We start from the raw sequence: 24,141 nt of genomic DNA, 5'->3' as shown, positions 1-24,141 counted from the left end.
CATAACATAGAACTAAAACAATAAAAATAAAAATAAGATGTACATTGGGTTCGAGAGATGGCTTAGCAGTTTAGGCACTTGCCTGTGAAGCCTAAGGACCCAGGTTCGATTCTCCAGATCCCATGTAAACCAGATACACATGGTGGCACAGGTGTCTGGGCTTTGCAGTGGCTGGAGGCCCTGGCACACTCATCACGTTCTTGCTCTCTCTCATGTGCTCTCTCTCTCTCTCTCTCAAATAAATAATAAAATATAAAAAAAATTTAAAAATAAGATGTACATAATCTCTATATTCTTATTTTGTTGCTCCTTATTTTTTAATGATATATTTATTTATTTGAGAGAGAGAAAACAGGTGCACCACAGCCTCCAGCCACTGCAAACACACTCCAGATGCATGCACCACCTTCTGCATCTGGCTAAAGTGGGTACTGGGGAATCAAACCTGGGTCCTTAGGCTTTGCAGGCAAGTGCCTTAACCATAAAGTCATCTTTCCAGCTCCATTGTTTTTATTTTTTTTTTTGGTGGGGGGGGGGACGAACCAGGTCTCACTCTAGCCCATACTGACCTAGAACTCAATGTACAGCCCAAGCTAGCCTCAAAATCATGATGATCTTCAACATAAGCCTCCCGAGTTTGGAGGTTATAGGCAGGTGCGACTATGTTACTCCTTTCCTCATTTTCTAATTGCTCTCTCCTATGATATTCTGACATTCTTCACTTGATCTTAGCCAAAAGGACAAGAAGCAATATTCTGATATTCTTGGTAATTTTAAATAAGCCCCTAAAACTATAAAAGCTTATTTCTAATCAACAGTTCTATCAGTGTATGGGCTGGAGAGATTGCTCAGTGGTTAAGGCACTTGCCTGCAAAGCCTAACCTGGGTTAGATTCCCCAGTACCCATGTAAAACCAAATGCACAGGGTGGCGAATACACCTCGAGTTCATTCGCAGCAGCTGAAGGTACTAATGCATCCATTCTGTATCCCCCTCTCTGCTTGCAAATACATAAATAAAATGTTTTTTAAAAGTGTTTCATCAGTGTAGATATAATTTAAGGAATAAAGTCTGAAACTATGAACTCTGAAGCAAACAGATCCTGCTTTTAAGTTCTGGAAATGTCGCGTAGTTCAGTGTGATTTCAGGTACGTGGTCATTTTGCTCATTGTTAGTTTCCTCCTAACTAGTAAGATACTAGGAACACCTGTCTCAGAAGTTGTTGGTAAAACTAACTGGGCATACAGGTAAAGCAGTTTGCATAATCTCTTTCATATAATAAAGTCTCAATAAATAATAGGTACTTGGTCCTTGGATAGGCCTGAAATAGGACAAGCACCTGACAGCTTCACTACAGAGATCAGAAGTCTTAACCTCTATTGTTTTCTTCTTTTTCTTTAATAATTGGGAACTTTAATATACATAAGCATATAGTAATTTGATCATGTTCCCATCCATAATCCTCTTTTGTTCCCTCTCTCTTGCCTAGGTCTGGAATTTAATCCTACTAGGGAATCATGGGAAGCTGGGTAAAGTGTACATTTCAAAGTTATCTCAGCCAAGAGGGGAGGAAAGTGGGAGACTTATTTATCAATTCCTTCAGTCCACAGCTCAAGGCTGCTCCCAGAAAGACATTAATTCATCAGTACTTCTGGTCTTCCTATAACAGGGATTCTTTGGACCTAAGAAAGTCCTTAGTTCTGTGCCTCAGTGTGCTCCAAAGGGCCATAGACCAGGAGTTCATGCTAAGTGGTGACAATTTCTGCTGATCTCTCATAGAGATCAAATGAGAAACTGAGTAAAATGCTTCACAATTTTAGATACAAAGAAAGCTCTCAATAAATATGGGTTATTTGTACAGAAGTTTCAACTAGACAAGTAGACAATTTGATTAAAACTACATAACCAACACAAGGTGGAATTTATGCAGATTTCTCAATAGGACACACTCTTTCAGATAGATAATTAAATTAACCAAATATGTACTAATCATTCTTGCAAAAACACATTGATCAGATGGTAACACAGTCATTGAGGCACTGGGAGACTATAATAAACATCTTCACATCTTCCCTCGTGTGCCCTCTGTGGGGAAAGCAGCTGTTTCCCCTCACAAAAAGGCCTTGAGGGTTGATGTTAATGTCTGCTCAAGTTGCCCGGCATCTGAGCATTCTGTGGTTTGTTGTGTAAGTGTTTATTTGAGACTCAAATAAACAAACACATTTACCGATAATTGAGTGCAAAGGACCAAGATAGTGAGCACCTGAGACCACGGGAGAGCCGGCGATGATGTCTCACCCGCAGGTTGGTCCTTTTCTCTCCTGTGGAATAGCGCAACATCCACCCGATTCAACAAAAGGGCTGTGCTAGCGGAGGGATGCTCGACTCACACGCAACCGAGGGCACGCGAGACCGTCGGAGGGAGACTGCGAACCCGTGCCTACCTGATCAGATAGTGGTTGATAATAGTGTCGAAATAGCTGTAGTACACAACATTGTTCACATGGCCGTACTGGTCATTGTCCTGCCACCTGGTCTGGATAGGCAGGAAGTACTCATAGGCTTCAGGCTGCCGATGACAGTCCTCAACTCTCTGGTTACCAGATGACGTAGTCAAGAAACGGTTGGTGTTTCCAGAAACCAGCCTCCAGACCAAGGAAGTCATAGTAACTGCCGACTTAGGTACCTTCAAGGAAAAGTGCAACCATGGATATGAATGTTTGTGAGAAAATTCATTTTAGTTTTAAGCAACTGAATTAAAATTTGGCTACTGGTTTCAAAAGGACACTAGATTTCTTCCCTAGAAAGTAAATCTTTCACTATAATCTAGGTCTTTATTACAAACCCTATATACATTCTTTAGAAACTCTTGATTAAAAGATTTGGGGCTGCAGAGATGGAATAGCAGTTAAGGTGCTTGCCTGTGAAGCCTAAGGACCCAGGTACAACCCCCCAGTACCCATGTAAGGTAGTACATGCATCTGGAGTTTGTTTGCAGTGACTAGAGGCCCTGACATGCTCATTCTCTCTATCTGCATCCTCTCTCTCCCCCTCTCTCTCTCTCTCTCTCTCTCTCTCTCTCCCTTTCTCTCTCAAATAAATAAATTGATAAAATATTTAAAAAAAAAAACTTTGGCATATGCTGCCAGAAACAGGTAAACCCTTTGTTCGAATTTTACTAGATGGAACTTAAAGTATGTTTGTGTGGAGATCTTTTGTTCCACAAAGTATTTTGTGTGTGTGTGAGAGAAAGAGAGAGAGAGAGAAGGAGGGAGAATTGGCATGCCAGGGCCTCCAGCCACTGCGATTGAACTGTAGACACATGAGCCACCTGTGCGCATGCATGCCCTTGCACATGCGCCACCTTGTACATCTGCCTTATGTGGTATTTGGGGAGTCAAACATGGGTCCCCAGGCTTTGCAGGCAAGTGTCTTAACTGCTAAGCCATCTCTACAGGCCCCACAAAGTACTTTTAACAAGGTAAAATATGAAAAGTCTATAAAATACCCAAGAGTATAAAAATAGAGCTCAGGTTATCAATATAAAATAAAATGTCTGCAAGAAAACATCAAGTGAGCCTGCCAAATACAAGTTCTAAAAAGAAAAGTATAATAATTATTTAGGGCTAGAGATATGGCTCAACTTTCAAGGAGCTTACCTGCAAAGCCTAACAACCAGGGTTTGATCCCTCAGTACCCATGTAAAGCCACATGCACAAAGTTACATTGGGTAGAGGCCCTGGTGCACCCATACACACACATTCTCCATGTGTGTGTGTGTGTCTCTCTGTGTTTGTATCTCTCTCTGTTTATATCTCTCTGCTGGCAAATAAATACTTTTTTAAGTTTTTAATAATTTTTATTTATTTATTTATGAGAAAGCAAGAGAGAGAGAGAATGGGCACACCAGGGCCTCTAACCACTGCAAACGAACTCCAGATTTATGTGCCACAATGTCCATCTGGCTTACATGGGTTCTGGGGAATCAAACCTGGGTCCTTAGACATTGCAGGCAAGCGCCTTAACCACTAAGCCATCTTGCCAGCCTCTAAATTCTTTTTAAAGTGTAAGTGTTTAAACAAATCGTGTCCTACAGAAAACAATTCAATATGCATTTACAAAGAAGAAAATCTAATATCTAACAACACCCACTATTAACAATCATTTCCACATACATTATTCTAGTCTTATAGCTGTAGGTATACATTTTTTTAAAATGGGATCCTAGTATATGTGATGTTTTGTGCTCTCTTGCACTTAACAATAGGTCACTAATGTGCTTAAATATTTTTCTGTATCTTTGAGAAGATTATATTCCATTATATCTCATTGCCTTTGATATCCCCTATTGTTGTTTATATAGGATTTTGATCCCAGTTTTGCTCATGAGATGGAGATCTTTACAAAGAAATTTGTACATGTATTCACAATTATCTCCTTAGTATAAATTTCTAGATGCGAAATTGCTAGGTCAAAGGACAGATGAATTAAGGATCTGGATAAAAATTAATGCCCTCCAGAAAGGCAATACCGATTTATCCCCCCTTTCCCAGTAATGCATGAGCAAGCCAATTTCCCTGTCAATTGTAAAATGCTTTGTCAATTTCACTGTGTTCTCTCATTTCCATACAAATTTAATGAAATGTGTTAAGTGTAAAGATGACTGCTGCTACTAGCAATGACAGAGTAACTCATATCAGAAAAGCCCTCTGTGAGAACATCTGCAAAAGGCAGAGATGTCAAAGGCCAGCTTCAGGAGAGTATTAGGAAGTAATCGAGGCAGACTTTACAGGCTACAACCTGGGGACAGGGTGACACATGCAAATGAGGTAGTCATTTGCCACTGCTGGTTCTCCTTGGGATACTGGCCCATTTCCTGTGTGGATAATACAGGCTGCAGGGACAGCAGCAACCTAGAACTTGCTGTTTGTTTGTTTTTGCTTTGCTATGCTGGGGATGGAACCCTGGGCCCTAACACGGTATACAAGTACTCTACCAGTGAGCTATGTCCCCAACTCAAATTTGTGGCCTCTTTGTGCTGGAAGAGGACACAAAAATGGAGAACAGCAAGCTGCAGAAAATGAGAGTAACCACACAGCTCCCATGGAGACAGGTGATGAGTCCTTAGCGCTTGGACTAAGACAAAGAAAGAACCCAGCATGAAGCAACATCATGAGGCTGAGTGTCTAACAAGAAAAGAGGATCCCTGTGGTGCTGAGGATGCAAAGGTGAGCTTTGGATACTGCTGGGGAGTGAGACAAAAAAAAAAAATGGATGAAAAGACAAACCACAGAATAGCTACAAATCACATACTGAGTATAGATCTAGTATCCAAGAATGCTTACAACTCAACAATACAAAGATAAACAACTCAGTTAAAAAGTGTTGAGTGAACTGGAGATGTTCTCCTTCAGCTGAGACTTAAGATAGACTACAATATCTCCAAAACCTTTGCAATTCGTAAGTCCAGCCAAAAATGCAAGACCTTCCAGGAAAGAGGTATTCATGACAAAAACACAATAGATGTTTTACAAATACAGTAAAGCAGTCCTACAGACTAAAATCCTGATGGTCAGCATGCACCACAGACAAAGGACAAAACAAAGCAAGACATCTTGCCTTGCTGCCCAAAGGGTTCTCAGATGGGAGTGTGAGGATTGAAACTGATAGTGGGGGCTGAGGAAATAGCTTGGTGGGTAAGAGCACTTTCCACAGATGTGTGATTGCCTGAGAGGGCTGGATTCATTCTGAGTTCAATTTCACAGCACTCACATAAACAGCTGGGCATAGCCATGCATGTCTATAACCCCAGTTCTAGCAGAGACAGAACCACTGAGGCTTGCTGGGTAGCCTGTCTGACTGAAAACGGCAGCTCCGGGCTTAGTGAGGGATTCCATCTCAAGGAAACAAGCAGGTGAGCGATAGAGAAAGACACCTGACATTTTCCTCTGACCTCCACACATACACACATGGGGCACAGGCATCTTCATGCACACATGCATTTACTATACATACCCACACCACCGTACATACTACAAACATATGCACAGCAAAACCAAATCCATGTTACTGTGTGGTTGCTGTGACCAAATACCTGACAGGAAGCAGCTTAAGGGAGGAAAGGGTTTATTTCAGCTCATAGTATCAGGAGATTCAGCCCATCTTGGTGAGAAAGGAAGGCCTGGTGACAAGAGGCTCGTTGGACACATTGCATCCTGCTGGGAAGCAGAGAAAGAACAGGAAGTGGGGCCAAGTGATAAAACCTCAAAGTCCTCCTACAGTGAAGCTCTCTCTGCCTCCTAGGGGTTCTACAATCTCCCCAAATAGGCCACCAACTGGGGATCAACACATGAGCTATAGGAGATATTCCACAGCAAAACCCTTAAATAGACAAATCAATAAAGGTCACAAGCAAACAATGCACAAAGTAAAATTTCAAAATATACTTTAAACATGTGACAAGATTGATGGCTTCATTCATTCAGAATAACAGAAATGCAAATTATGAGTACTGAAAAAGCCAGCTTTCAATTATCCATTTTGGCTCATATTACAGAATTTGACAGCACGTTCTCTTCATGGGCTCACAAGAAAAGTGGTACTCTCATACATGATTGGCAGGAATGTCCCCACCTTTAAGGCAAATACGATAATATCTGGTGTTAGCCTTTGATTCCCAACTAAGAACTCACCTTGAAGATATATTCTTATTTTGCATGACTATGTGTCTGTGGCATGGGTGATGCGTGTTGTGTGTGGGTACATATGTGGGTGTGGGTGCATGTATGTACATGTCTATGGTGGCAAAAGGTTGATGTCATGCCTTCCTTGATCCCTCTCCATGTTATTTTGTTGACACAGGGTCTTTTACTTGAAATAAGAGCTCACTGACTGGGCTAGTTTATCTAGCCAGCTTGCCCCAGGAATATCCTGTGTCTTTCTCCTGAGTCAGGGCTGCAGGTGGGTCACCATGCCCACCTGGCATTTATTTGGGTGTTGGGGATCCAAATTCTGGTCCTTTAGATTATGAGGCAAGCACTTTATCCACTAAGTCCTCCCAGACTTTATACCTTTAATAATATTAAAGCACCCATGGGCAAGGTACAAAAATATTGAAGGAAAAACACCTATAGGCAATTGTTGAATAATTATGGAATGTTCATATGATAAATACCACACAGCTCAAGAAAATGTATATGAATTATAAAGTACATAAAATACTACCAAGAAACCAAATAAGTCAATAAATAAATATATTATGAAATGAACAGAGTTCTCAAACGATGAAACACAAATGACCAATAAACATAAGAAAAATGTTGAACCTAGTTAGCAAATGGGAACGCAAATTAAAACAACTGGGAGATGGTATCTCTCCCCTGTCAGAATGGCTATCAGTAAGAAGACAAATAACAACAAATATGATGAGGTGCAAAGCAAAGGGAATCTATACACTGCTAGTGTTTTCCACTATGGAAATCAATATGGAGATTCCTCAAAAAGAAAACAACTAAAAAGAGAACTACCGTATGACCTAGCTATGCCGTTCCTGAAGAAGTGGTGCTAGTACATACGTGTGTATCCTGGCTCTATACAACTAGGAAAGTTATGGAATCAACCTCGGTACCCATCAAAAGACTAATGAATAAAACATTGGACCACAAAAAGAATAAAATTATGTCAGTTACAGGAAAAGAGATATGACTGGATATCAAGTTAAGTGAAATAAATCAGATTCAGCAAGAGAAATACTACATTTATGGATCCTAGATTTTATACAGAGACATAAAATCACACATGTATATAGCACATAAAGCAGTAATAATGAGAGGGGAGGTAGGAGAAAGTAGGGTGTTATGGTTATAGTACATGATATACTAGTATTAAAATGTCGCCATGAAACCCATCACTATGTACAATGAACATATACAAATTGAAAAAGATATGATATGAAGTTCTTCCTAGAACCTATTTATTGTCAACTCTCCAAAATGAATGCATAAAAGAGCATGCAATTCTGTTTCTATGCTTAAAAAAGCACTAAGAAGAAATAATATGTGTATTTATTTATTGATACTTATAAAAAAGAAACTTAGGAAGATTAAAGTAAAAATGAATGAGGGCATATACAAGGTAGATGGCGCAAGGAAGGGAAAGTCATACAGCTTTCTGCATACACCTTCGAGTGTCATCTTGGGTTCTGGATAATGATATCAAATTAATAATGGAGGAGATATAAAATGGAATATAAACAGAAACAAATGAACTTAGTTATAATCACACAAAGGGGAAAATATTTTTGACTAAACAGTCTAGAGTAAAAAGATATGTTAGCAAATACTGAACATGAGCTAGCAGTTATGTTTGTATAAGGTTAGTGATGTTGAACCAGCTTTTCACGAATCTAAACCTGAGGGAATGAGCAGACACAATGAGGGTAATGTGAGCCAGATTTCTCACCTACAGAAAGGACTTAAAATGCTGTGCCAAAAAGAGGAAGACTAAAATTAACCTCCTACAGTTAAATTGAACTTGGGTTATCAATGAACTCACAGATGAGGGAGAAAGAGAGACAGACAGACAGAGAGTGTTATGCTGTACTGTGCCTAAGCACAAAGGCATGCCAATAGCACCTAATGAATACCATCATCACCAGAAATGAACCAGGACTCTTTGAAGACATGACTGATTCAGGTCTCAGAAGAGAGGAAGTAAAAGATGATCCTGGAACACCCTGCCGTGCCAGAAAGTAAAGAGATGCTCAAATGATGGGGCATAGCACGTGGTTAACTGTGGAACACACAAACATCAAATCCAAAATGAAAGCCTTCAAAGCAACAAAATAAGACATCCAATGAAAACACCAGAAGACATGGCATATTTCAAGTATGTAAATAATACAATCCTCAAATCCAGCACCCACAGAAGCTATTCATGGCAATGAAAGTAAAGTAGTTATTTTTAAATAATGCCATTTTCATTAGCGCTTGAAAACCACCTAAGAATGTCTAAAGTCAAATGCATCAGATGCCTGGGAATAAATCTAACAATAAATATGCAAAACTATACATTAAAATCTCTGAAGCATTGCTGGAAATAAGAAAGGATGACATAGATGGAGGGACAGACCATGTTGATGAACTGAAAGATCACATGAAAGTCAGTTCTCACCACCTGAGCTACAGGTCCAACAGAAACCCAATCAAAATCCCAGTTAGCTTTGCTATGAAAATAAATCAACTCACCTTGGGTTTTATATGGAAAAGTGATTCAGGATAGCCAAAACCAATAGGAAAAAATTGGTAAACTTACATTATTAAACATTACGATTTATTATAAAATGTAAGATAGTTAAAATAGTGGTATTGGCATATGATAGGTAAATAGATTACTGGAACAGAACAGATCCAGGATATAAGACCACCTAATTAATACAAGTACAACTGGAATACAGTGAGGAGAAATCTATTTTTAGTAATGAACATTACCATATCTCAAAGTATACCCAGAAGTTATTTGCATAAATGTCCAAGGAAAAGCAAGACCAAGGCTCTTAAAAAGCAAAGGAGGATACATCTGTAACACTGAAGTATGTGGGCTTTTGGTCAAAGGATACAAGACTTTTGTTAGGAGGAATGAACTGAACTGACCTACTGTGTAACACAGTGATTATAATTAATAATAATGTATTCTTGAAAACTGCTAAAAGTACATTTAAGTGTTTTCATCACTAAAAATAAGTGCATGAGTTGCTGTATATCTTAATTAGCTCTATCTACCATTCCACAATGTATACACATTTTGAACTATGTTGTACAAAATATATGTGTGATTTTTGTCAATTTAAAGTATCACTCAAGTAGCATTTACCATTAAAGAAGACATCACTAGTTCTAACTTCTGGTGCGCACGTGTGTGTATGACTGTGTTGTGTATACTGTGTGTGCACATGTGAGAGAAGATGCACACACCCATGTTACACGTGAGGAGGTCAGGTCTCCTCCTCTATCACTCTTCTGCTTTGCTTTGAGGTGAAGTTTCTCAGTAAACTGTAGCTGTCATTTTTTTATCATACCGGCTGACCAGGAAGCCCCAGATATTCTTCCGTCTCTACCCTACTCAGGACTTGGTTATAGGATGCATGGATATGCCCAGCTTTATACACGGGTGCTAGGAATCAAACTCAGGTTTGCATACTAGCATGGCTTGCACACTGAGCCATCTCCTCCTGCCTCATAACTTCTTTAAAATTAAGAGTGTATTTGTGTGTGTGTGTGTGTGTGTGTGTGTGTGTGTGTGTGTGTGTAGAAAGAGATAATAAATACATATGCTCATGACATAGGAAGATTTCCAATAACTTAATGATGAAAAAATATAACTCATCTTAAAATAATTTGAATAGGTACTTAGTGAAAGAGGCTATCCATGGCCAATGAGCATACTAAAAGTTACGAAATGTTATTAGTTACCAAAGTTATGAAAATTAATACCACCATGGCTTACTTTTTGTTTATTTACTTGTATGTGTGTGTGTGTGCGTGTGCGTATGCATACATACAGACACACACACACACACACACACACACACACACACACACACACACACACAGATGCCAAAGGTGGATATCAGGGTGTCTTTCTCAATCACTCTCCACCTTGTTTTTGAGACAGTGTCTCAGTAAAACTGGAACTCACCAATTTGTCTAGACTAGCTAGCTAGCAAACCCCAGGGATCCTCCTGTCTCTGCCTCCCCAGTGCTGGGATTACAGGTACATGGCACCATGTCCAACCTTTTATGTGGATTCTGAGGATCCAAACTTAGGTCCACATGCTTACACAGCAAGCACTTTACTGACTAAGTGCTTGACGTATTTTTGAAAGCCTTCAAAACAACTACAATTTTACTAAATATTGGTTTAATTTTTTTATTTTATTTGTTTATTTATTTATTTATTGTGGGGTTTTTTTTTGAGGTAGGGTCTCATTCTAGCTCAGACTGTCCTGGAATTCACTCTGTAGTCTCAGGGTAGCCTTGAACTCTCAGTGATCCTCCTACCTCTGCCTCCAGAGTGCTGGGATTAAAGGCATGCGCCACCACACCCAGCTTTTTACTAAATGTTGTAAGGATGGAGAGCAACTAGAACTCTAATAATCTGCTGAAGAAAATATAAGTTGGTACATATAGTATAAAAATTGACTATGCACCAAAAGGCAGAAAATCATCCACAGCAGCACTGTCCCTAATTGGCTCAAGCTGAAAAGAGAACAAATACCCATCAATTATAAAATGGCTTAATAAACTGTAGTATCTATGTGTGATAAAACAGTACACAATGGAAGATAACGTCATTTTGCTATACAGAATAACAAAATCTTACAGACAAAATTTTGAATAGAATTTGCCAAACCTACATAGTGCAGGGGACTTCCGGTCAAAATGGCAGACTAACTACACTTGAGCTTCGGGGATAAAGCCAGGCAAGAATTGTGGGGCTCCAACGCTATCAGGTGCCAGCAGACCTTCACTGGTGGGAGGGGGTGTGCATATTATGAATTCTGCCCATTTCTACACTCTCAGGAACCCTAGTGGCCCCTTACACAGGGCCCGTCTACTCAGGTTGTCTGAGGTCGGGCAGGCAGGGCCATTCCTTGTAGGCCTTTCCCCACACCTCCTGCCTCAGATAGGGGAACAACCCCCTGAGAGGGCACACACGCTGCAGGAGCCAGGGCCCACCCTCTCATCCCCGCTCCCCCACCCTTACACACACACACACACACACACACACCAGCAGGTCTCCCAAACCCCACACGCCTGCGCACGCCCTGGTGCAGGCACCCCGCACGTCCTTCCCCACCGCAGGCACCACCAGCCCTGGCAGATCACTTTAGCCTCAGCCATATCTTCTGATTGCCGGCCTCCTGTGCACACCGAAGCCCCACAGCCAGCCAACGCTGAGACCCAGGTCCAGACTAGTCGTGGAGCCCTGTGCTGCAGTCAGGTTTGCATTGCTAGCAGAAATCACCTGACCAAGAACAGCTTGTGGAGGAAAAAAAGGTTTGTTTTGGCATACAGGCATGAGGAGGAAGCTCCATGATGGAAGGGAAAAATGTTGGCATGAGCAGAGGGTGGACATCACCCCCTGGCCAACATCAGGTGGACAATAGGAACAGGAGAGTGTGCCAAAGACTGGCAAGGGGAAACTGGCTGTAACACCCATAAGCCCGCCCCCACCACTACACTACCTCCAGGAGGCTTGAATTTCCAATTGTCATCAACTGGGGAGACTAGCATCAGAGCACATAAGTTTATGGAGGACACTTGAATCAAACCAGCACACCCTGCAACCTCCACCACCCCTCCTCCCCTTCTAGCCATAGCTGGCAACCACCAGCCTTGGGGAACCAGTGAGTCTCCCACAACCTGCTCGGCTGGGTACAGTGGGGGAGCATGGACCAGTGCTACTGCCCCTAAGCCCTAAAGTCAAGGCATGGCTGTGATTGAGGCCAAAAGAGATTCGGGACCTCCAGCCGCAGCTAGCATCAGAAATTGGTTATGATCCACGTTGATCTGTTGATCAGAGAGTCCTATGAGGTCCCAAAATCAAAGCAGGCTTCTGTCAAAGCACTTGATTACTGGTCTGAGGTGAAAGGCAAGACTCTATTGCTGAAGACACATGCTGCCAACACAGAACATAAAGAGATCTGGCTGGAATCTGGAAGGAAGCAGGGTCCTAGATGGTTAGCCTGTCATAGTGCTGGGAAGCCCTATATGTGCTGTGGGGGTTGAGGGGGGATGGCTGGCAATGTGGTAAGCAAGCAGGAGATGCTGCTATGTGAAAGTAACCAGCCTGACAAAATGTACCCACCCGTGCAATGGTGGTACCCAGCCTAAGTGGGTAACCAATGGCTTTCTGATAGGTTAAGAAATCTGCTCAGAAGTAAGGAACCCATAGCTAGAACTGAAAACCAAATTAGGATCTTATGAAGACCAAGATTATGGCCTCCAATTGCACGCTCCCACTAGTCTTTGGCCAAAAGAGGGGCTACTTGCCTCAAAATCTCTTTAAATTATTGATGCTCATACCCTTGGACCTATGCTGGTTTCATTCTCTGTTGGAGAACCTGCTTTTCTTTTTCAAAGGCAGCAAGAACCCAGGACGACCAAAATCTATCAACAATACAAGAAAAGATAGCTGACTCCCTATGAGGAGGTGACCACCCAGCACACATCAGCCAGGGTCCAGGAGAAACCACAGAGGACTTGGTGAGATGAGCGAGAGTTCTGCTTCCATAACAAGCCTGAAAATCTGTGCCAGGGTGATGGAGACAAGCACTGACAATGCTCAAAACATACCAAAGCAGAAGTCCAGAAGCTTCTGAGAGCTCAACACAAAGTAGACTTAAAACACACTCAAGTGCAACTCAAGGAATTATGAAGAAGAAGGGGTGGAAAGATTGTAAGAGCCAAAGGGTGAGGGGGGAGTATCCAGAGGCACTGCCCCCTCCACGATGACTGACTGCTCTCACAACTCATAACCCATAGCCCATGGGGAATACCAACATTCCCACCGAGGAAGGCCTTTAGTGGAGTGAGGGCAGGAAGGAGGGGAATGATGGTACCAACACATGATGTGTCCACACAAAGATTCGACTTAATTTAAAACAAAGAGGCCAAACCAATACCTACTGCATGATTCCACTTATAAAAATGTTCTAAAACATCTATAGTGGTGAGCATCAGATGGTGCTACTTCCAAGAGCTGAGTGATAACAAAGAAGGGTCATGAAGAAGGCTTCTTTTTTTTTTTTAATATATTTATTTATTTGAGAGTGACAGACACAGAGAGAAAGACAGACAGAGGGAGAGAGAGAGAATGGGCGCGCCAGGGCTTCCAGCCTCTGCAAACGAACTCCAGATGCGTGCGCCCCCTTGTGCATCTGGCTAACGTGGGACCTGGGGAACCGAGCCTCGAACCAGGGTCCTTAGGCTTCACAGGCAAGCGCTTAACCGCTAAGCCATCTCTCCAGCCCATGAAGAAGGCTTCTATAGTATTAGGGATGTTCTATGCTTCTGTCTAGGAGTAGTGACAGAGGCAGCTTATGTTGCAGAATTAATAAAAATGTATCAAGTCTTACATTTATGAATGTTTTATACATCAATAAAAAGTCCCCCCCCAAAAGCTATGTGGACACAAGGTATATGATTTAAAACATTTATGACTGCATAATATTATGTATCTAGTGTCCAGACCAGATTACTTTCTTTTATGTATGTGTGTGTGTGTTTATGTGTGTTTATCTGTATGTGGGAAGGTACACGTCTGTTTGAGTATGAATGTGTATGTGTGTATATGTGAAGGCCAGAGTACAACCTTGGGGTGTTATTCCATAGTCACTGTCCACTGTTTTGGAGACAGGATCTCCCATTGTCCTGGAGCTCAGATTAGTGAGTCCCAGAGAAGGACCTGACTATCTCCACTTCCTCAGCACTCGGATTGCACACATGAACCATGGCGCATTTTTTTAGGTGAGTGTGGGGAATTGAACTCAGGTCCACATGCTGCAATGGCAAGCACTTTACCAACTAAACTACATCCTCAGACCCTAATTTTCATTTTTTTAAAAAAAATTTATGTTCATATGCAGAGAATTTCTCTCTTCCTCATTCACTCCAAATGCAAACTCAAAACACCTAAGAAAAGCAAAATTCTACGTTTAGTCACATACTCAGAGATAATCAACTAATAAAGATAAGATGCTTACTTTGTCTCACAGTTTCAGAGGATTTAGTCCACAATCCATTGGCCCAGGAAGACAGAGAGAGGAAGAAATCAGGCCCAACTATCCCATTAAAAGTACACCTCTTGTCCATGGCCCAAGACCTCTCATTAGGCCACACCTCTTAAAGGTGCTAGTACCATCTCCCAATAGCACCAGGATGCAAGTTGCCTTTTAACACGTGGGACCTTGGAAGACATTCAAGTTCCCAACTATAGGATCTTCTGTGTTCACATCAAGCCTCATTATCGTGATGCTTTTTGGATGTGTGCATATTCATAGTTACTAAGGGGCCCTGGAAGAACATGGACTTTAACTCTCAGCTAGTGGAAGAGAAAGGATGGCGATCTGAAAATAACCCACCACCCAAGTGACCTTTAAAACGAGGCTTTTAAAATTCTACATCCTTGCTTTGAACTCTCCTAAGACATCAGCCTTCATTATCTGAGCTTAATGGTGACACATCAGCTAGGGCTCATCTTGGGACGATGAAATTCTCCGCAGGAAAGAAGGCTCAGCAGGGTACTGGGTACAGGTGGCATTTTGACTACCTGCTATGAAAAGAACGGGGAGAAATCTTCTTTAAAACAACTTGGCATGACCATATTATTAAGGAGGAAGGGACAGTGGCATGACACAAACACAGCCAGTACTGGGACCTGCCTGGCAGCTATTCCAATATGACAAATAACCTGAAGACCATTCTAAAACCCTCTGGGAATGTGTCTGGAAGTCACTTCGCCACAAAGAAAGTTGCCATACATGAATACTTTCTGAAGTCTAGGAGTGGGGGAGGGGCGGGGAGGTGGATCCCATCTTACCAAGACACAGTCTCAGGGAGCCGTGAAGATATTAGCTATTTTACTCAATTTATTCCAAGCTGAAACATAATAGTACATTATAAATCTGTTTTGATTTTAGCTAATCTAATGAAAAAATGTTCATCTTTTTGATAAGTGCTCATTAGCCATTTTTTTCTGACATAAACAGACAAGAAAGATGTTCTTCTACAGCTTTTAAAACCCAACTCAGCTAATTACAGTGCCATGACTCAAAGAACAAATCAGCGTGCTGAAGTTTCTCACTTGAATTGTCTTTATAGTGGAATTAAATCTCTAACAAAAAAATTAAAAGGACCCCAGCAGTGTATTCTACACTTAGATGGAACAATGTTTAAATAAACAAAGGCCAAATTCCAGCACCTGATACAAGTTTTTCATGCCAAGTCCTGGATTTTGCTGAGAGAGGTCAATGTTTATGTGGGAGTGGAAGAATGCTCCCCCTCCTCTCACAGTGATGACTTTCAACAAACAAATGACCCTACTTCATCCAGCCCCTTGTAAGGACAGCAATTATGAAGCAGAAAACATTCAGGCAAGGTTGAAGCAAAACTAGGACCAGGACGTGTGAACCTGAGCAGGCCATATTAGAGTCTCACTCACCTCTTAGCTGCTTGCAGCCTAGGCTTTTAGGACTATGAAAGGATTTATGTTTTTTGGTTCACAGCATTAATCTAGTACAACATGCTGTCTGAGTCTAAAAAAAAATTCATACCTTTACCCCAAAATATTTGATTTTTTTTTTTTTTAAGTACTTGATTTAAGCTCCAGGAAACAAATGAACTAGCACAATCTGACTTTGGGGGTATCTTAAATTTAAAAAATTACCTTGCCTGGCATAAACTATCCCCATTTAACCCAGATTACATCACAGAGAAGAGTAAGAAATATATCACATTTTTCTTGCTCCAAGAAGCCAGTATTTATGTTTTATTTAGCCATCATTAATGTGTGTGTATCCATGCACATGTGTGTACATGCTTGCGGAGTCCAGAGAAGAACCTCACATGTCGTGTTCAAGAACACTGTTCACCTTTCTTAGAGACAGAGTCTATCATTGGCCTGGAACTTACCAATTAGGCCAGACTGACTGGCCAGTGAGCCCCGGGGATCCACCTGTTCCTACCTTCCCAGCACTAGCATCTCAGGTGTGCACAACCATGCCTGACATTGTTCCCGTAAGTTCTAAGGATCATACTCAGATCTCAGACTTGTAAGGCAAGCAGTTTACAGACGGAGCTATCTCATCTGCCCAGAAGCTAACATTTTTAGTGCTCACATGGAGTTTTATTAAAGTTCATTTGAATGAACAGCCAAACAAGAGAACTGTTTATTACTGAATTCATTCAATGGTGGTTGCCTGAGTGAGCTTCATAAATGGTTTCTCCAGCATTGAGCAGTCATTAAACGTTGGATAGTATGATGCATTGTCTACTTAATTGGATTTACAATCCCTTTGGAGGTTGATGCTGTATATCTCTGAGTGTTTTCCAAGGGTGCTTCCAAGGAGGCAAGAGGATCACACTGAATGGTCCTATGATGGTAGGTGGTACCATCCCATGGAGTGGGTGAGAACCCCATGGGATAAAAAGGGAGAAAAATAAATAAATAAAAATTTAAAAAGGGAAAAAAACCACAAAGTCAGCTGAGTGCTCTATGCCTTTTTTCTGCTTCCCGGCCACCACAATAAGAAGTATTCTGCAACACATCCTTCCTCTCCACCATGAGGGTCTTTCATGTCTATAACAGTGAACAAAATAAATACTTTCTCCTTTGAGCTGTTTCTCTTGGGCCTTTCCTCTGTTACAGACATTAAGTAGAATCTCTTAACTCTGGAAATGAATGTCATGGGTAGAAACAATACTAATGACATTATGAACATCCATGAAATGCTATCTGGACAGTGTTAGCACAGGGCCTGACATATTATCAGGATTCAGAAATGTAGGTGATGTTAAGCTCCCCCCGGGAGGACGTGAGTTGCAAGGGCCTCCCTGCTCCTCTTCCATGGCATTCTGTGTGTCGTTCTCAACGCTCAGAGTTCGCAACATATCAGACTCAGGCATCGGGCATCTCACATCTTGACCTTGTTATGACAATTTTGACCTGATCAAGCTCTTTACTAAACCTTAGCCCGACATACAGGTGTGAATCAGAAACGCAGTATCCAGTACATTACAGGGTGCTGGAAAACTACAACTTTTCTATACTTCAACTTCTGACTTTATGTTGCCACTAATACTGCTTGGAGCTATGGAAATGTTTACTATGTTTTAAGTGACAGAGTGAGCTCCATGTGAGTTACTATGGTTTGGGCTAAAGTCAATGAAACCATCAATGTTTTTCAACCCTGTCAAAACACTTTATTCCTATGCATTGGTATAAAAAGTTGTTATTCCACTATTTTTTTTCAAATAGAAAGCTCTTTTAATTATTTTTGTTTTATTATTATTATTTATTTATTTAACAGCAACAGACAGAGAGAGAAAGAGACAGGTAGAAAGAGAGATAATGGGCGTGCCAGGGCCTCCAGCCACTGCAAACGAACTCCAGACATGTGCACCCCCTTGTGCATCTCACTAACGTGGGTCCTGTGGAATTGAGCCTTGAACCAGGGTCATGAGGCTTCACAGGCAAACGCTTAACCGCTAAGCCATCTCTCCAGCCCTATTCCACTACTGATTGTTTGTTGAGCTCCAAGCAGTTCATGAAACTCTTGAAAAGACAATTCTCATTTAGTCCTCAGACAAGCACAGATGGTGTACTGCCATCCTGACATCATCACAAATGGAGGGACCCTTACCAGACAGCAAACCCTCCAGTGCTTTGATCTTGGACTTTCCAGACTCTGAATTATGGACAAATTACCCAGTCGCAGGCAAATTGTCTTAATAAAAGGCAAGAACTAAGACCTACCAATGGTGACATAATTCATACTAATCTGACTCCAAAGTTTATATGCGCTTTGTCACAAAACTATGCCTGTAGAAGGGAACCACAGAAATTATCAACAAAAACATACACAGGGCACTCACATCAGCAAAACTACTTCCAGGGATGGGGAGGCAGCTCAGTGGGTAAAATGTTTGCCATGTAAGCATGAGGGCTCGAGTTGAATGCCCCGAACCCATGTAAAAATCCAGGCATGGTGGTGCACTCTTGTGATCCCAGCACTGGGAAGCGGGAGACTGGCGGAACCCTGGGGCTCACATGGCAGCCAATCTGGCCTCCCTGGCAAGCTCCAGGCCATCAGAGACTTTGCCTCAATAAAGGAGGAATGATACCTGTGGTTGTCCTTGAGCCTTCACACACTTGTGCACACACCCATACCACATGAACACACACACATGAATAAAAATAAAAGCTAACTCCAGAGGGGACACAATTACATACCACCTGATGATTACTCTTATCACTTTGGAAGTCACAAGGCCACTGCTTAGCCAGACTGTTCTTTCAGGTCTAGCTGTATATGTTTATTGAACAGCTAGGATATAGTGGGCACTGTGCCTAGAGATAAAAATGAAAATTGCTTTGTCACTTACATTCTCAGTCACTTCCCCCAGTATTCATCCAAAGCAGACTTCAGGCTACCCTCCCTCCAGTGCCATGCTTTGGATAAGAACAGTAGACTTGAAAAAATTTAAGTGAAGTAAGATTTTCCTACTCACGGTGCAAATAAGTTCTTTTCCCCCATGCTGTCTTCTTTTTTTCCAAGACAGGATCTCATTATGCAGCCCACACTGGCATAGAATTTACAATTCTCCTGCCTCAGTTTCCCAAGTGTTGGGATTATAGGCATATGCCACCATACTCAAGTTTTCCCTGTTTTTTTTATTTAGATAGCTTTGCTATCTACAGTACACTGGTGATGTGTTCTAAGTCCCGACCATGGTGAACCATTATATTTCCCAAGTCATTGACTTGTTTCTGGCCTCCACACTTCTGAACATGCTGGTCCATCTGTACAGCATACTTTCCCACCTTAAAGTTTCAACTTACCATCTATAACTAGCTCAAATATCATTTTCTTTATCTGATGCTACCAGATCACCTCCCCTCCTCTGTGTACAATTTTTTAAATAATCTATTTTTATTTTTATTTTTTAGAGAGAATGAGAGACAGAAGGAGCATGAAAAAAAGACAGAGAGAAAAAAATTGGTTTGCCAGAGCCTCAGTCACTACAATTAAACTAACAGATACGTGTACCACCTAGTGGGCATGTGTAACCTTGCACTTGCCTCACCTTTTGTGTGTCTGGCTTACATGGGATCTGGAGAGTCAAACATGGGTTCTTAGGCTTCACAGGCAAGCACTTTAACTGCTAAGCCATCTCTCTAGCTCTGTCTACAATTTGTCATAACCAGTGACAGAGGACCATCTCTTTCATTAATTCTTTCAACAAAAATTCCTGGAGTTGGGACACACAGAGCTAAGCAGACAAATGTTCCTTCTCTGAGAGTGCTAACTTTCACACATGAGAAGACAGATAGTAAAAATAAACAGCATACCAAATAAGTAAGTTATTCAGAATGTTATGTTGGCATATGGTAAGGAGTAAGGAAGGTATGGTGCAGGGAAAATTGTAATTAAAAGCAGTGGACAGTGCTGAAGACACCAAACACTGTTGGCATGGACCATGGAAGAGACCTGCCCAGGGGAAAGTGGCCAACATCTGTCCAAGCAACTCAAAGTCTAAGTGACGCAAAAGCAAACAACATGACGTGATGCTCACACAAGTGCAATAGTGGCACACAGCCATGGTGGATAACCAACTACTCTTGGATTAGCTAAAAGATCCATTCAGTGGAATTGAAACCATATCTGGAACTGGAAACAAGTCAGAATTATATCCAGATAATGATTCTGCATCCCACTGTCAACGTTCCACTAACCTTAGCCTCTAAGAGTATCTAAACCCTTTTAATTCTCTCTAAATTAATAATAGTTATCCCATTTAACTGGCTCTGACTTCATTCTCTGTTAGAGAATCTGTTTCTCTTGTTCAGATGGGAACTGAACCTGAGGAAATAAATGACTCAGCACTCTCCACCCCAGCCCCAGCTGAAACCACAGAGAAACTGGGGAAATGAGCAAAAGTGCTTTCTTAGTTAAGCTGATATCAGCACAAGGGTGATGGAGAAAGATACTGAGGACACTCAACACCTACCAAATCAGAGATCCAGATGCTTCTAAGTGCCCATTACTGAAGTAGACTTAAAATGCTCCCAGGATGGCTCAGGGAATTTTGCAGAAGAGGGGGCAGAAAGATTGTTAGAGCCATAAGTTGGGTCATTTTGCACAGAGACATTGCCTCTCTCCACCCCATAATGTACGACTCACAATCCCCATGGGGTTTACCTGCATCCCCAATAAGGAAAGCCTCTTTAGAAAAGGGTAAGGGAGGAAGGAAAGGATGGTACCAACATGTGATGCTTATGTACAAAACATGTCCATATCTAATAATAAAAATAAGTATAAAAAAGAAGTGGACAGATCTGAGCCAATTAAGGAGGTGACAAAGTCATGCAGGTAAGGGCAGCTACATACTTTGCACTACTTTTCTCCACTTACCATTTTGTAATTTCTAATTCATGCTTCAGAACTTCTTTATTAAGCTGGGTGCTTAAAGAACAATCTAAGTGAATATTTGGTAACCTCCTATCTATCCAAATGATGTCCCTGTTCTCTAAACCAGTGATCTCCAAAGTGTGGGATGTACACCAAAGAGCTCTTCAAATGAACCAGCAAGGAGAATTATGAGAGGCAGGAAGGTATTCCAGCTCTCCTGACTAACTTAACTGCTGAATATCAAAACTAAGAAAGTAGTTACTAAAAGACCATGTTATGTGGCTTGGTGCTAACATCACACCGTCACTCACAGAGAAGGGGTAATTCCATTCTACACAGTGGTGTCCCCACTTGGACAAGGCCCAGGATAAGCAAATTTAATACAATATGTTATCTTCTCTTAAGCACATAGACAAATGTCTTTAAAAGATGCTTTCAAAAGACAAATCAGCAAGCCCAGGGATTCTCCTATCTTCACCTCCCGCAGGACTTGAGTTACAGGCATGAGTGGCCATACCTGGCTTTTTATCTGGGTGCTGGGGATGGAATTCTGGTCCTCATGTTTGCATGGTAAGAACTCTTATCCACTGAGGCATCCCCTCAGGTCCAAAGACCCAAGTGCAAGTGTGGACTCAGAGCCATCCCAGCAATGACGAGGCATTGCTAACGAAACCCTGTATCTCAATCCACTTCGCAGAGTTCCACTGAACTTCATGGAAATGTCTAGAAGTTTCTTGGAGACATTGTTTACTGCCTGTCCAACATCCATTCTCACATTCTTCCTTACTAAAAGGAGAGATGGGCTGGAGAGATGGTACCATAGTTAAGGCACTTGCTTGCAAAGCCTGATGGCCAGGGTTTGATTCTTCAGTGCCCATGTAAAGGCAGATGAGCAAAGTGGCACATGCATCAAGTTAGTTTGTAGCAACAAAAGGCTCTGGCGTGCCCGTATTCTCTCCCTCTCTCTTTCTCTTTCTCTCTCTCTCTTTTCAAATAAATTGAAAACAATTTTTAAAAAAGGAGAGCTAGATAGATAGCTTAGTGGCTAAGGTGCTTGCCTGCAAAGCTGAAGGACCTGTGTTCAACTCTCAAGGTCCCACATAAGCCAGATGTAGTGGTGACACAAGTGCGCAAGGTAGTACATGCATCTGAGGTCCCACTGCAGTGGCTGAAGGCCCTGGCGTGCCAATTCTTTCTCTGTCTGTCTCTGTCTCATAAAAAAAATTTACAAAAGAAAAAAAAGGAGAGATGTGTCGGGCGTGGTGGTGCACGCCTTTAATCCCAGCACTTGGGAGGTGGAGGTAGGAGGATCACCCTGAGACTAGAGTGAATTCCAGGTCAGCCTGGACTACAGTGAGACCCTACCTCAAAGAAAGAAAGGAAGAAAGAAAGAAAGAAAGAAAGAAGGAAGGAAGGAAGGAAGGAAGGAAGGAAGGAAGGAAGGAAGGAAGGAAGGAAGGAAGGAAGGCAGGCTAGAGAACTCAGGAAACACTTTTGCCCTATTAGGCCTCTCTTTCCTTCCTGCATTAGCCTGGAACTCTGACTAGTGAGGCACCATACCCCTCTCTTTCCATCTGTCTGGAATTCTGATGTAAAACTAAGGACAGCCATACTGTGACCATGAAGCAAGCATGAAGACAGTGCTCATTGATAACAATGTCCAAGGAGAAAAATGGAAGGAGTCTGGAACCATCCCAGAGGTGGAAACAAAAAGATGGACTATTCAAGCAAGAACTGAAATCAGGTGTCTAATACCTGCAGCCAAACACAACTCTTTGGAGATTTATAACTTAATATTCAAAGACAAAAAGCCACACATCAATGAGAAATAATGTGCTTTTCCTGAAGTTCTTCCAAGTGGCTGAGATTGAGCTGGGCGTGATGGTGCACGCCTTTAATCCCAGCACTTGGGAGGCAGAGGTAGGAGGATCGCCATGAGTTCAAGGTCACCCTGAGACTCCATAGTGAATTCCAGGTCAGCCTGGGCTAGAGTGAGACCCTACCTTGAAAAACCAAAAAAAAAAAAAAAAAAAAAAAAAAAAAAAAAAAAAAAACCAAGTGGCTGAGATTACAACAGAAAACAACGTGGAAACTAAGACATTTCCTAGTCATAAACATTTCCAGAAGATATGCTGGCTGTTCATTCAACATATCACAAAGATTTATTTATTAACTGACTACTACTGAAATATACATTTTTTTGTGTATGTTTGTGGTGTGTGTGTGTGTGTGTGTGTGTGTGTGTGTAGATCAGAGGTCAACATGGGTGCTTCCTCAATCACGCTCCATCTTATTTTTTTTTATTTGAGAATGACAGACAGAGAGAGAAAGAAGGAGAGAGGGAGGGAGAGAGAGAGAGAAAAAATGGGCCCACCAGGGCTTCCAGCCACTGCAAACGAACTCGAGACACATGCATCCCCTTGTGCATCTGGCTAACGTGGGTCCTGGGGAATCGAGCCTCGAACCAGGGTCCTTAGGCTTACAGGCAAGCACTTAACCACTAAGCTCTCTCTCCAGCCCCCCACCCCACCTTATTTTTTTATACAGGATCTCTCACTGAATATGGAACTCACCAAATGTGGTAGCCAGAAACTCTAAAGTATCTCCAGTCTCCACCTCTCAGAGCTAGGATCACAGCTGTGCAACACCATACCCAGCTATGGGGGCTGGAGATTCAAACTCAGGGCCTCATGCTGTGTGACAAGCACTTTACCAAATAAGCTATCTACCCAGCTCCATAAAATATATTTTATAATGTAGAGTCTACATGAATCAATATCTAATTGATTTCTTAAGCTTTACAATGAGATATAGATAACAATAGGCTTCTGAAAAGAATGAACAAATTAGTAAACTTTCTGACAGGAGTGAAACAGTACAATAATATATCTTTTGCCTTTCTACTTAAAATCTGCATATTAGAAAAATGATATGAAAATAGAAAACAATAAT

General features: G+C 41.6%; 1 protein-coding gene across 1 annotated transcript in view; it reads right to left on the bottom strand.

Annotated features, from left to right (window-relative positions):
- The window catches only part of LOC101605134, a gene marked incomplete at its 5' end in the record, with an annotated part of 194,604 nt that overhangs the window by 98,736 nt on the left and 71,727 nt on the right, over window positions 1–24,141 (bottom strand). The window contains one exon of the mRNA XM_045156986.1: window positions 2,444–2,685. Coding sequence (XP_045012921.1) covers window positions 2,444–2,685 — 242 coding nt within the window. The remainder of the gene's footprint in view (window positions 1–2,443; window positions 2,686–24,141) is intronic.

This window comes from Jaculus jaculus, chromosome 8 (assembly GCF_020740685.1).
Source record: "Jaculus jaculus isolate mJacJac1 chromosome 8, mJacJac1.mat.Y.cur, whole genome shotgun sequence".
Lineage (NCBI taxonomy): Eukaryota > Metazoa > Chordata > Mammalia > Rodentia > Dipodidae > Jaculus > Jaculus jaculus.
This window is presented reverse-complemented; position numbering and strand designations above follow the sequence as displayed.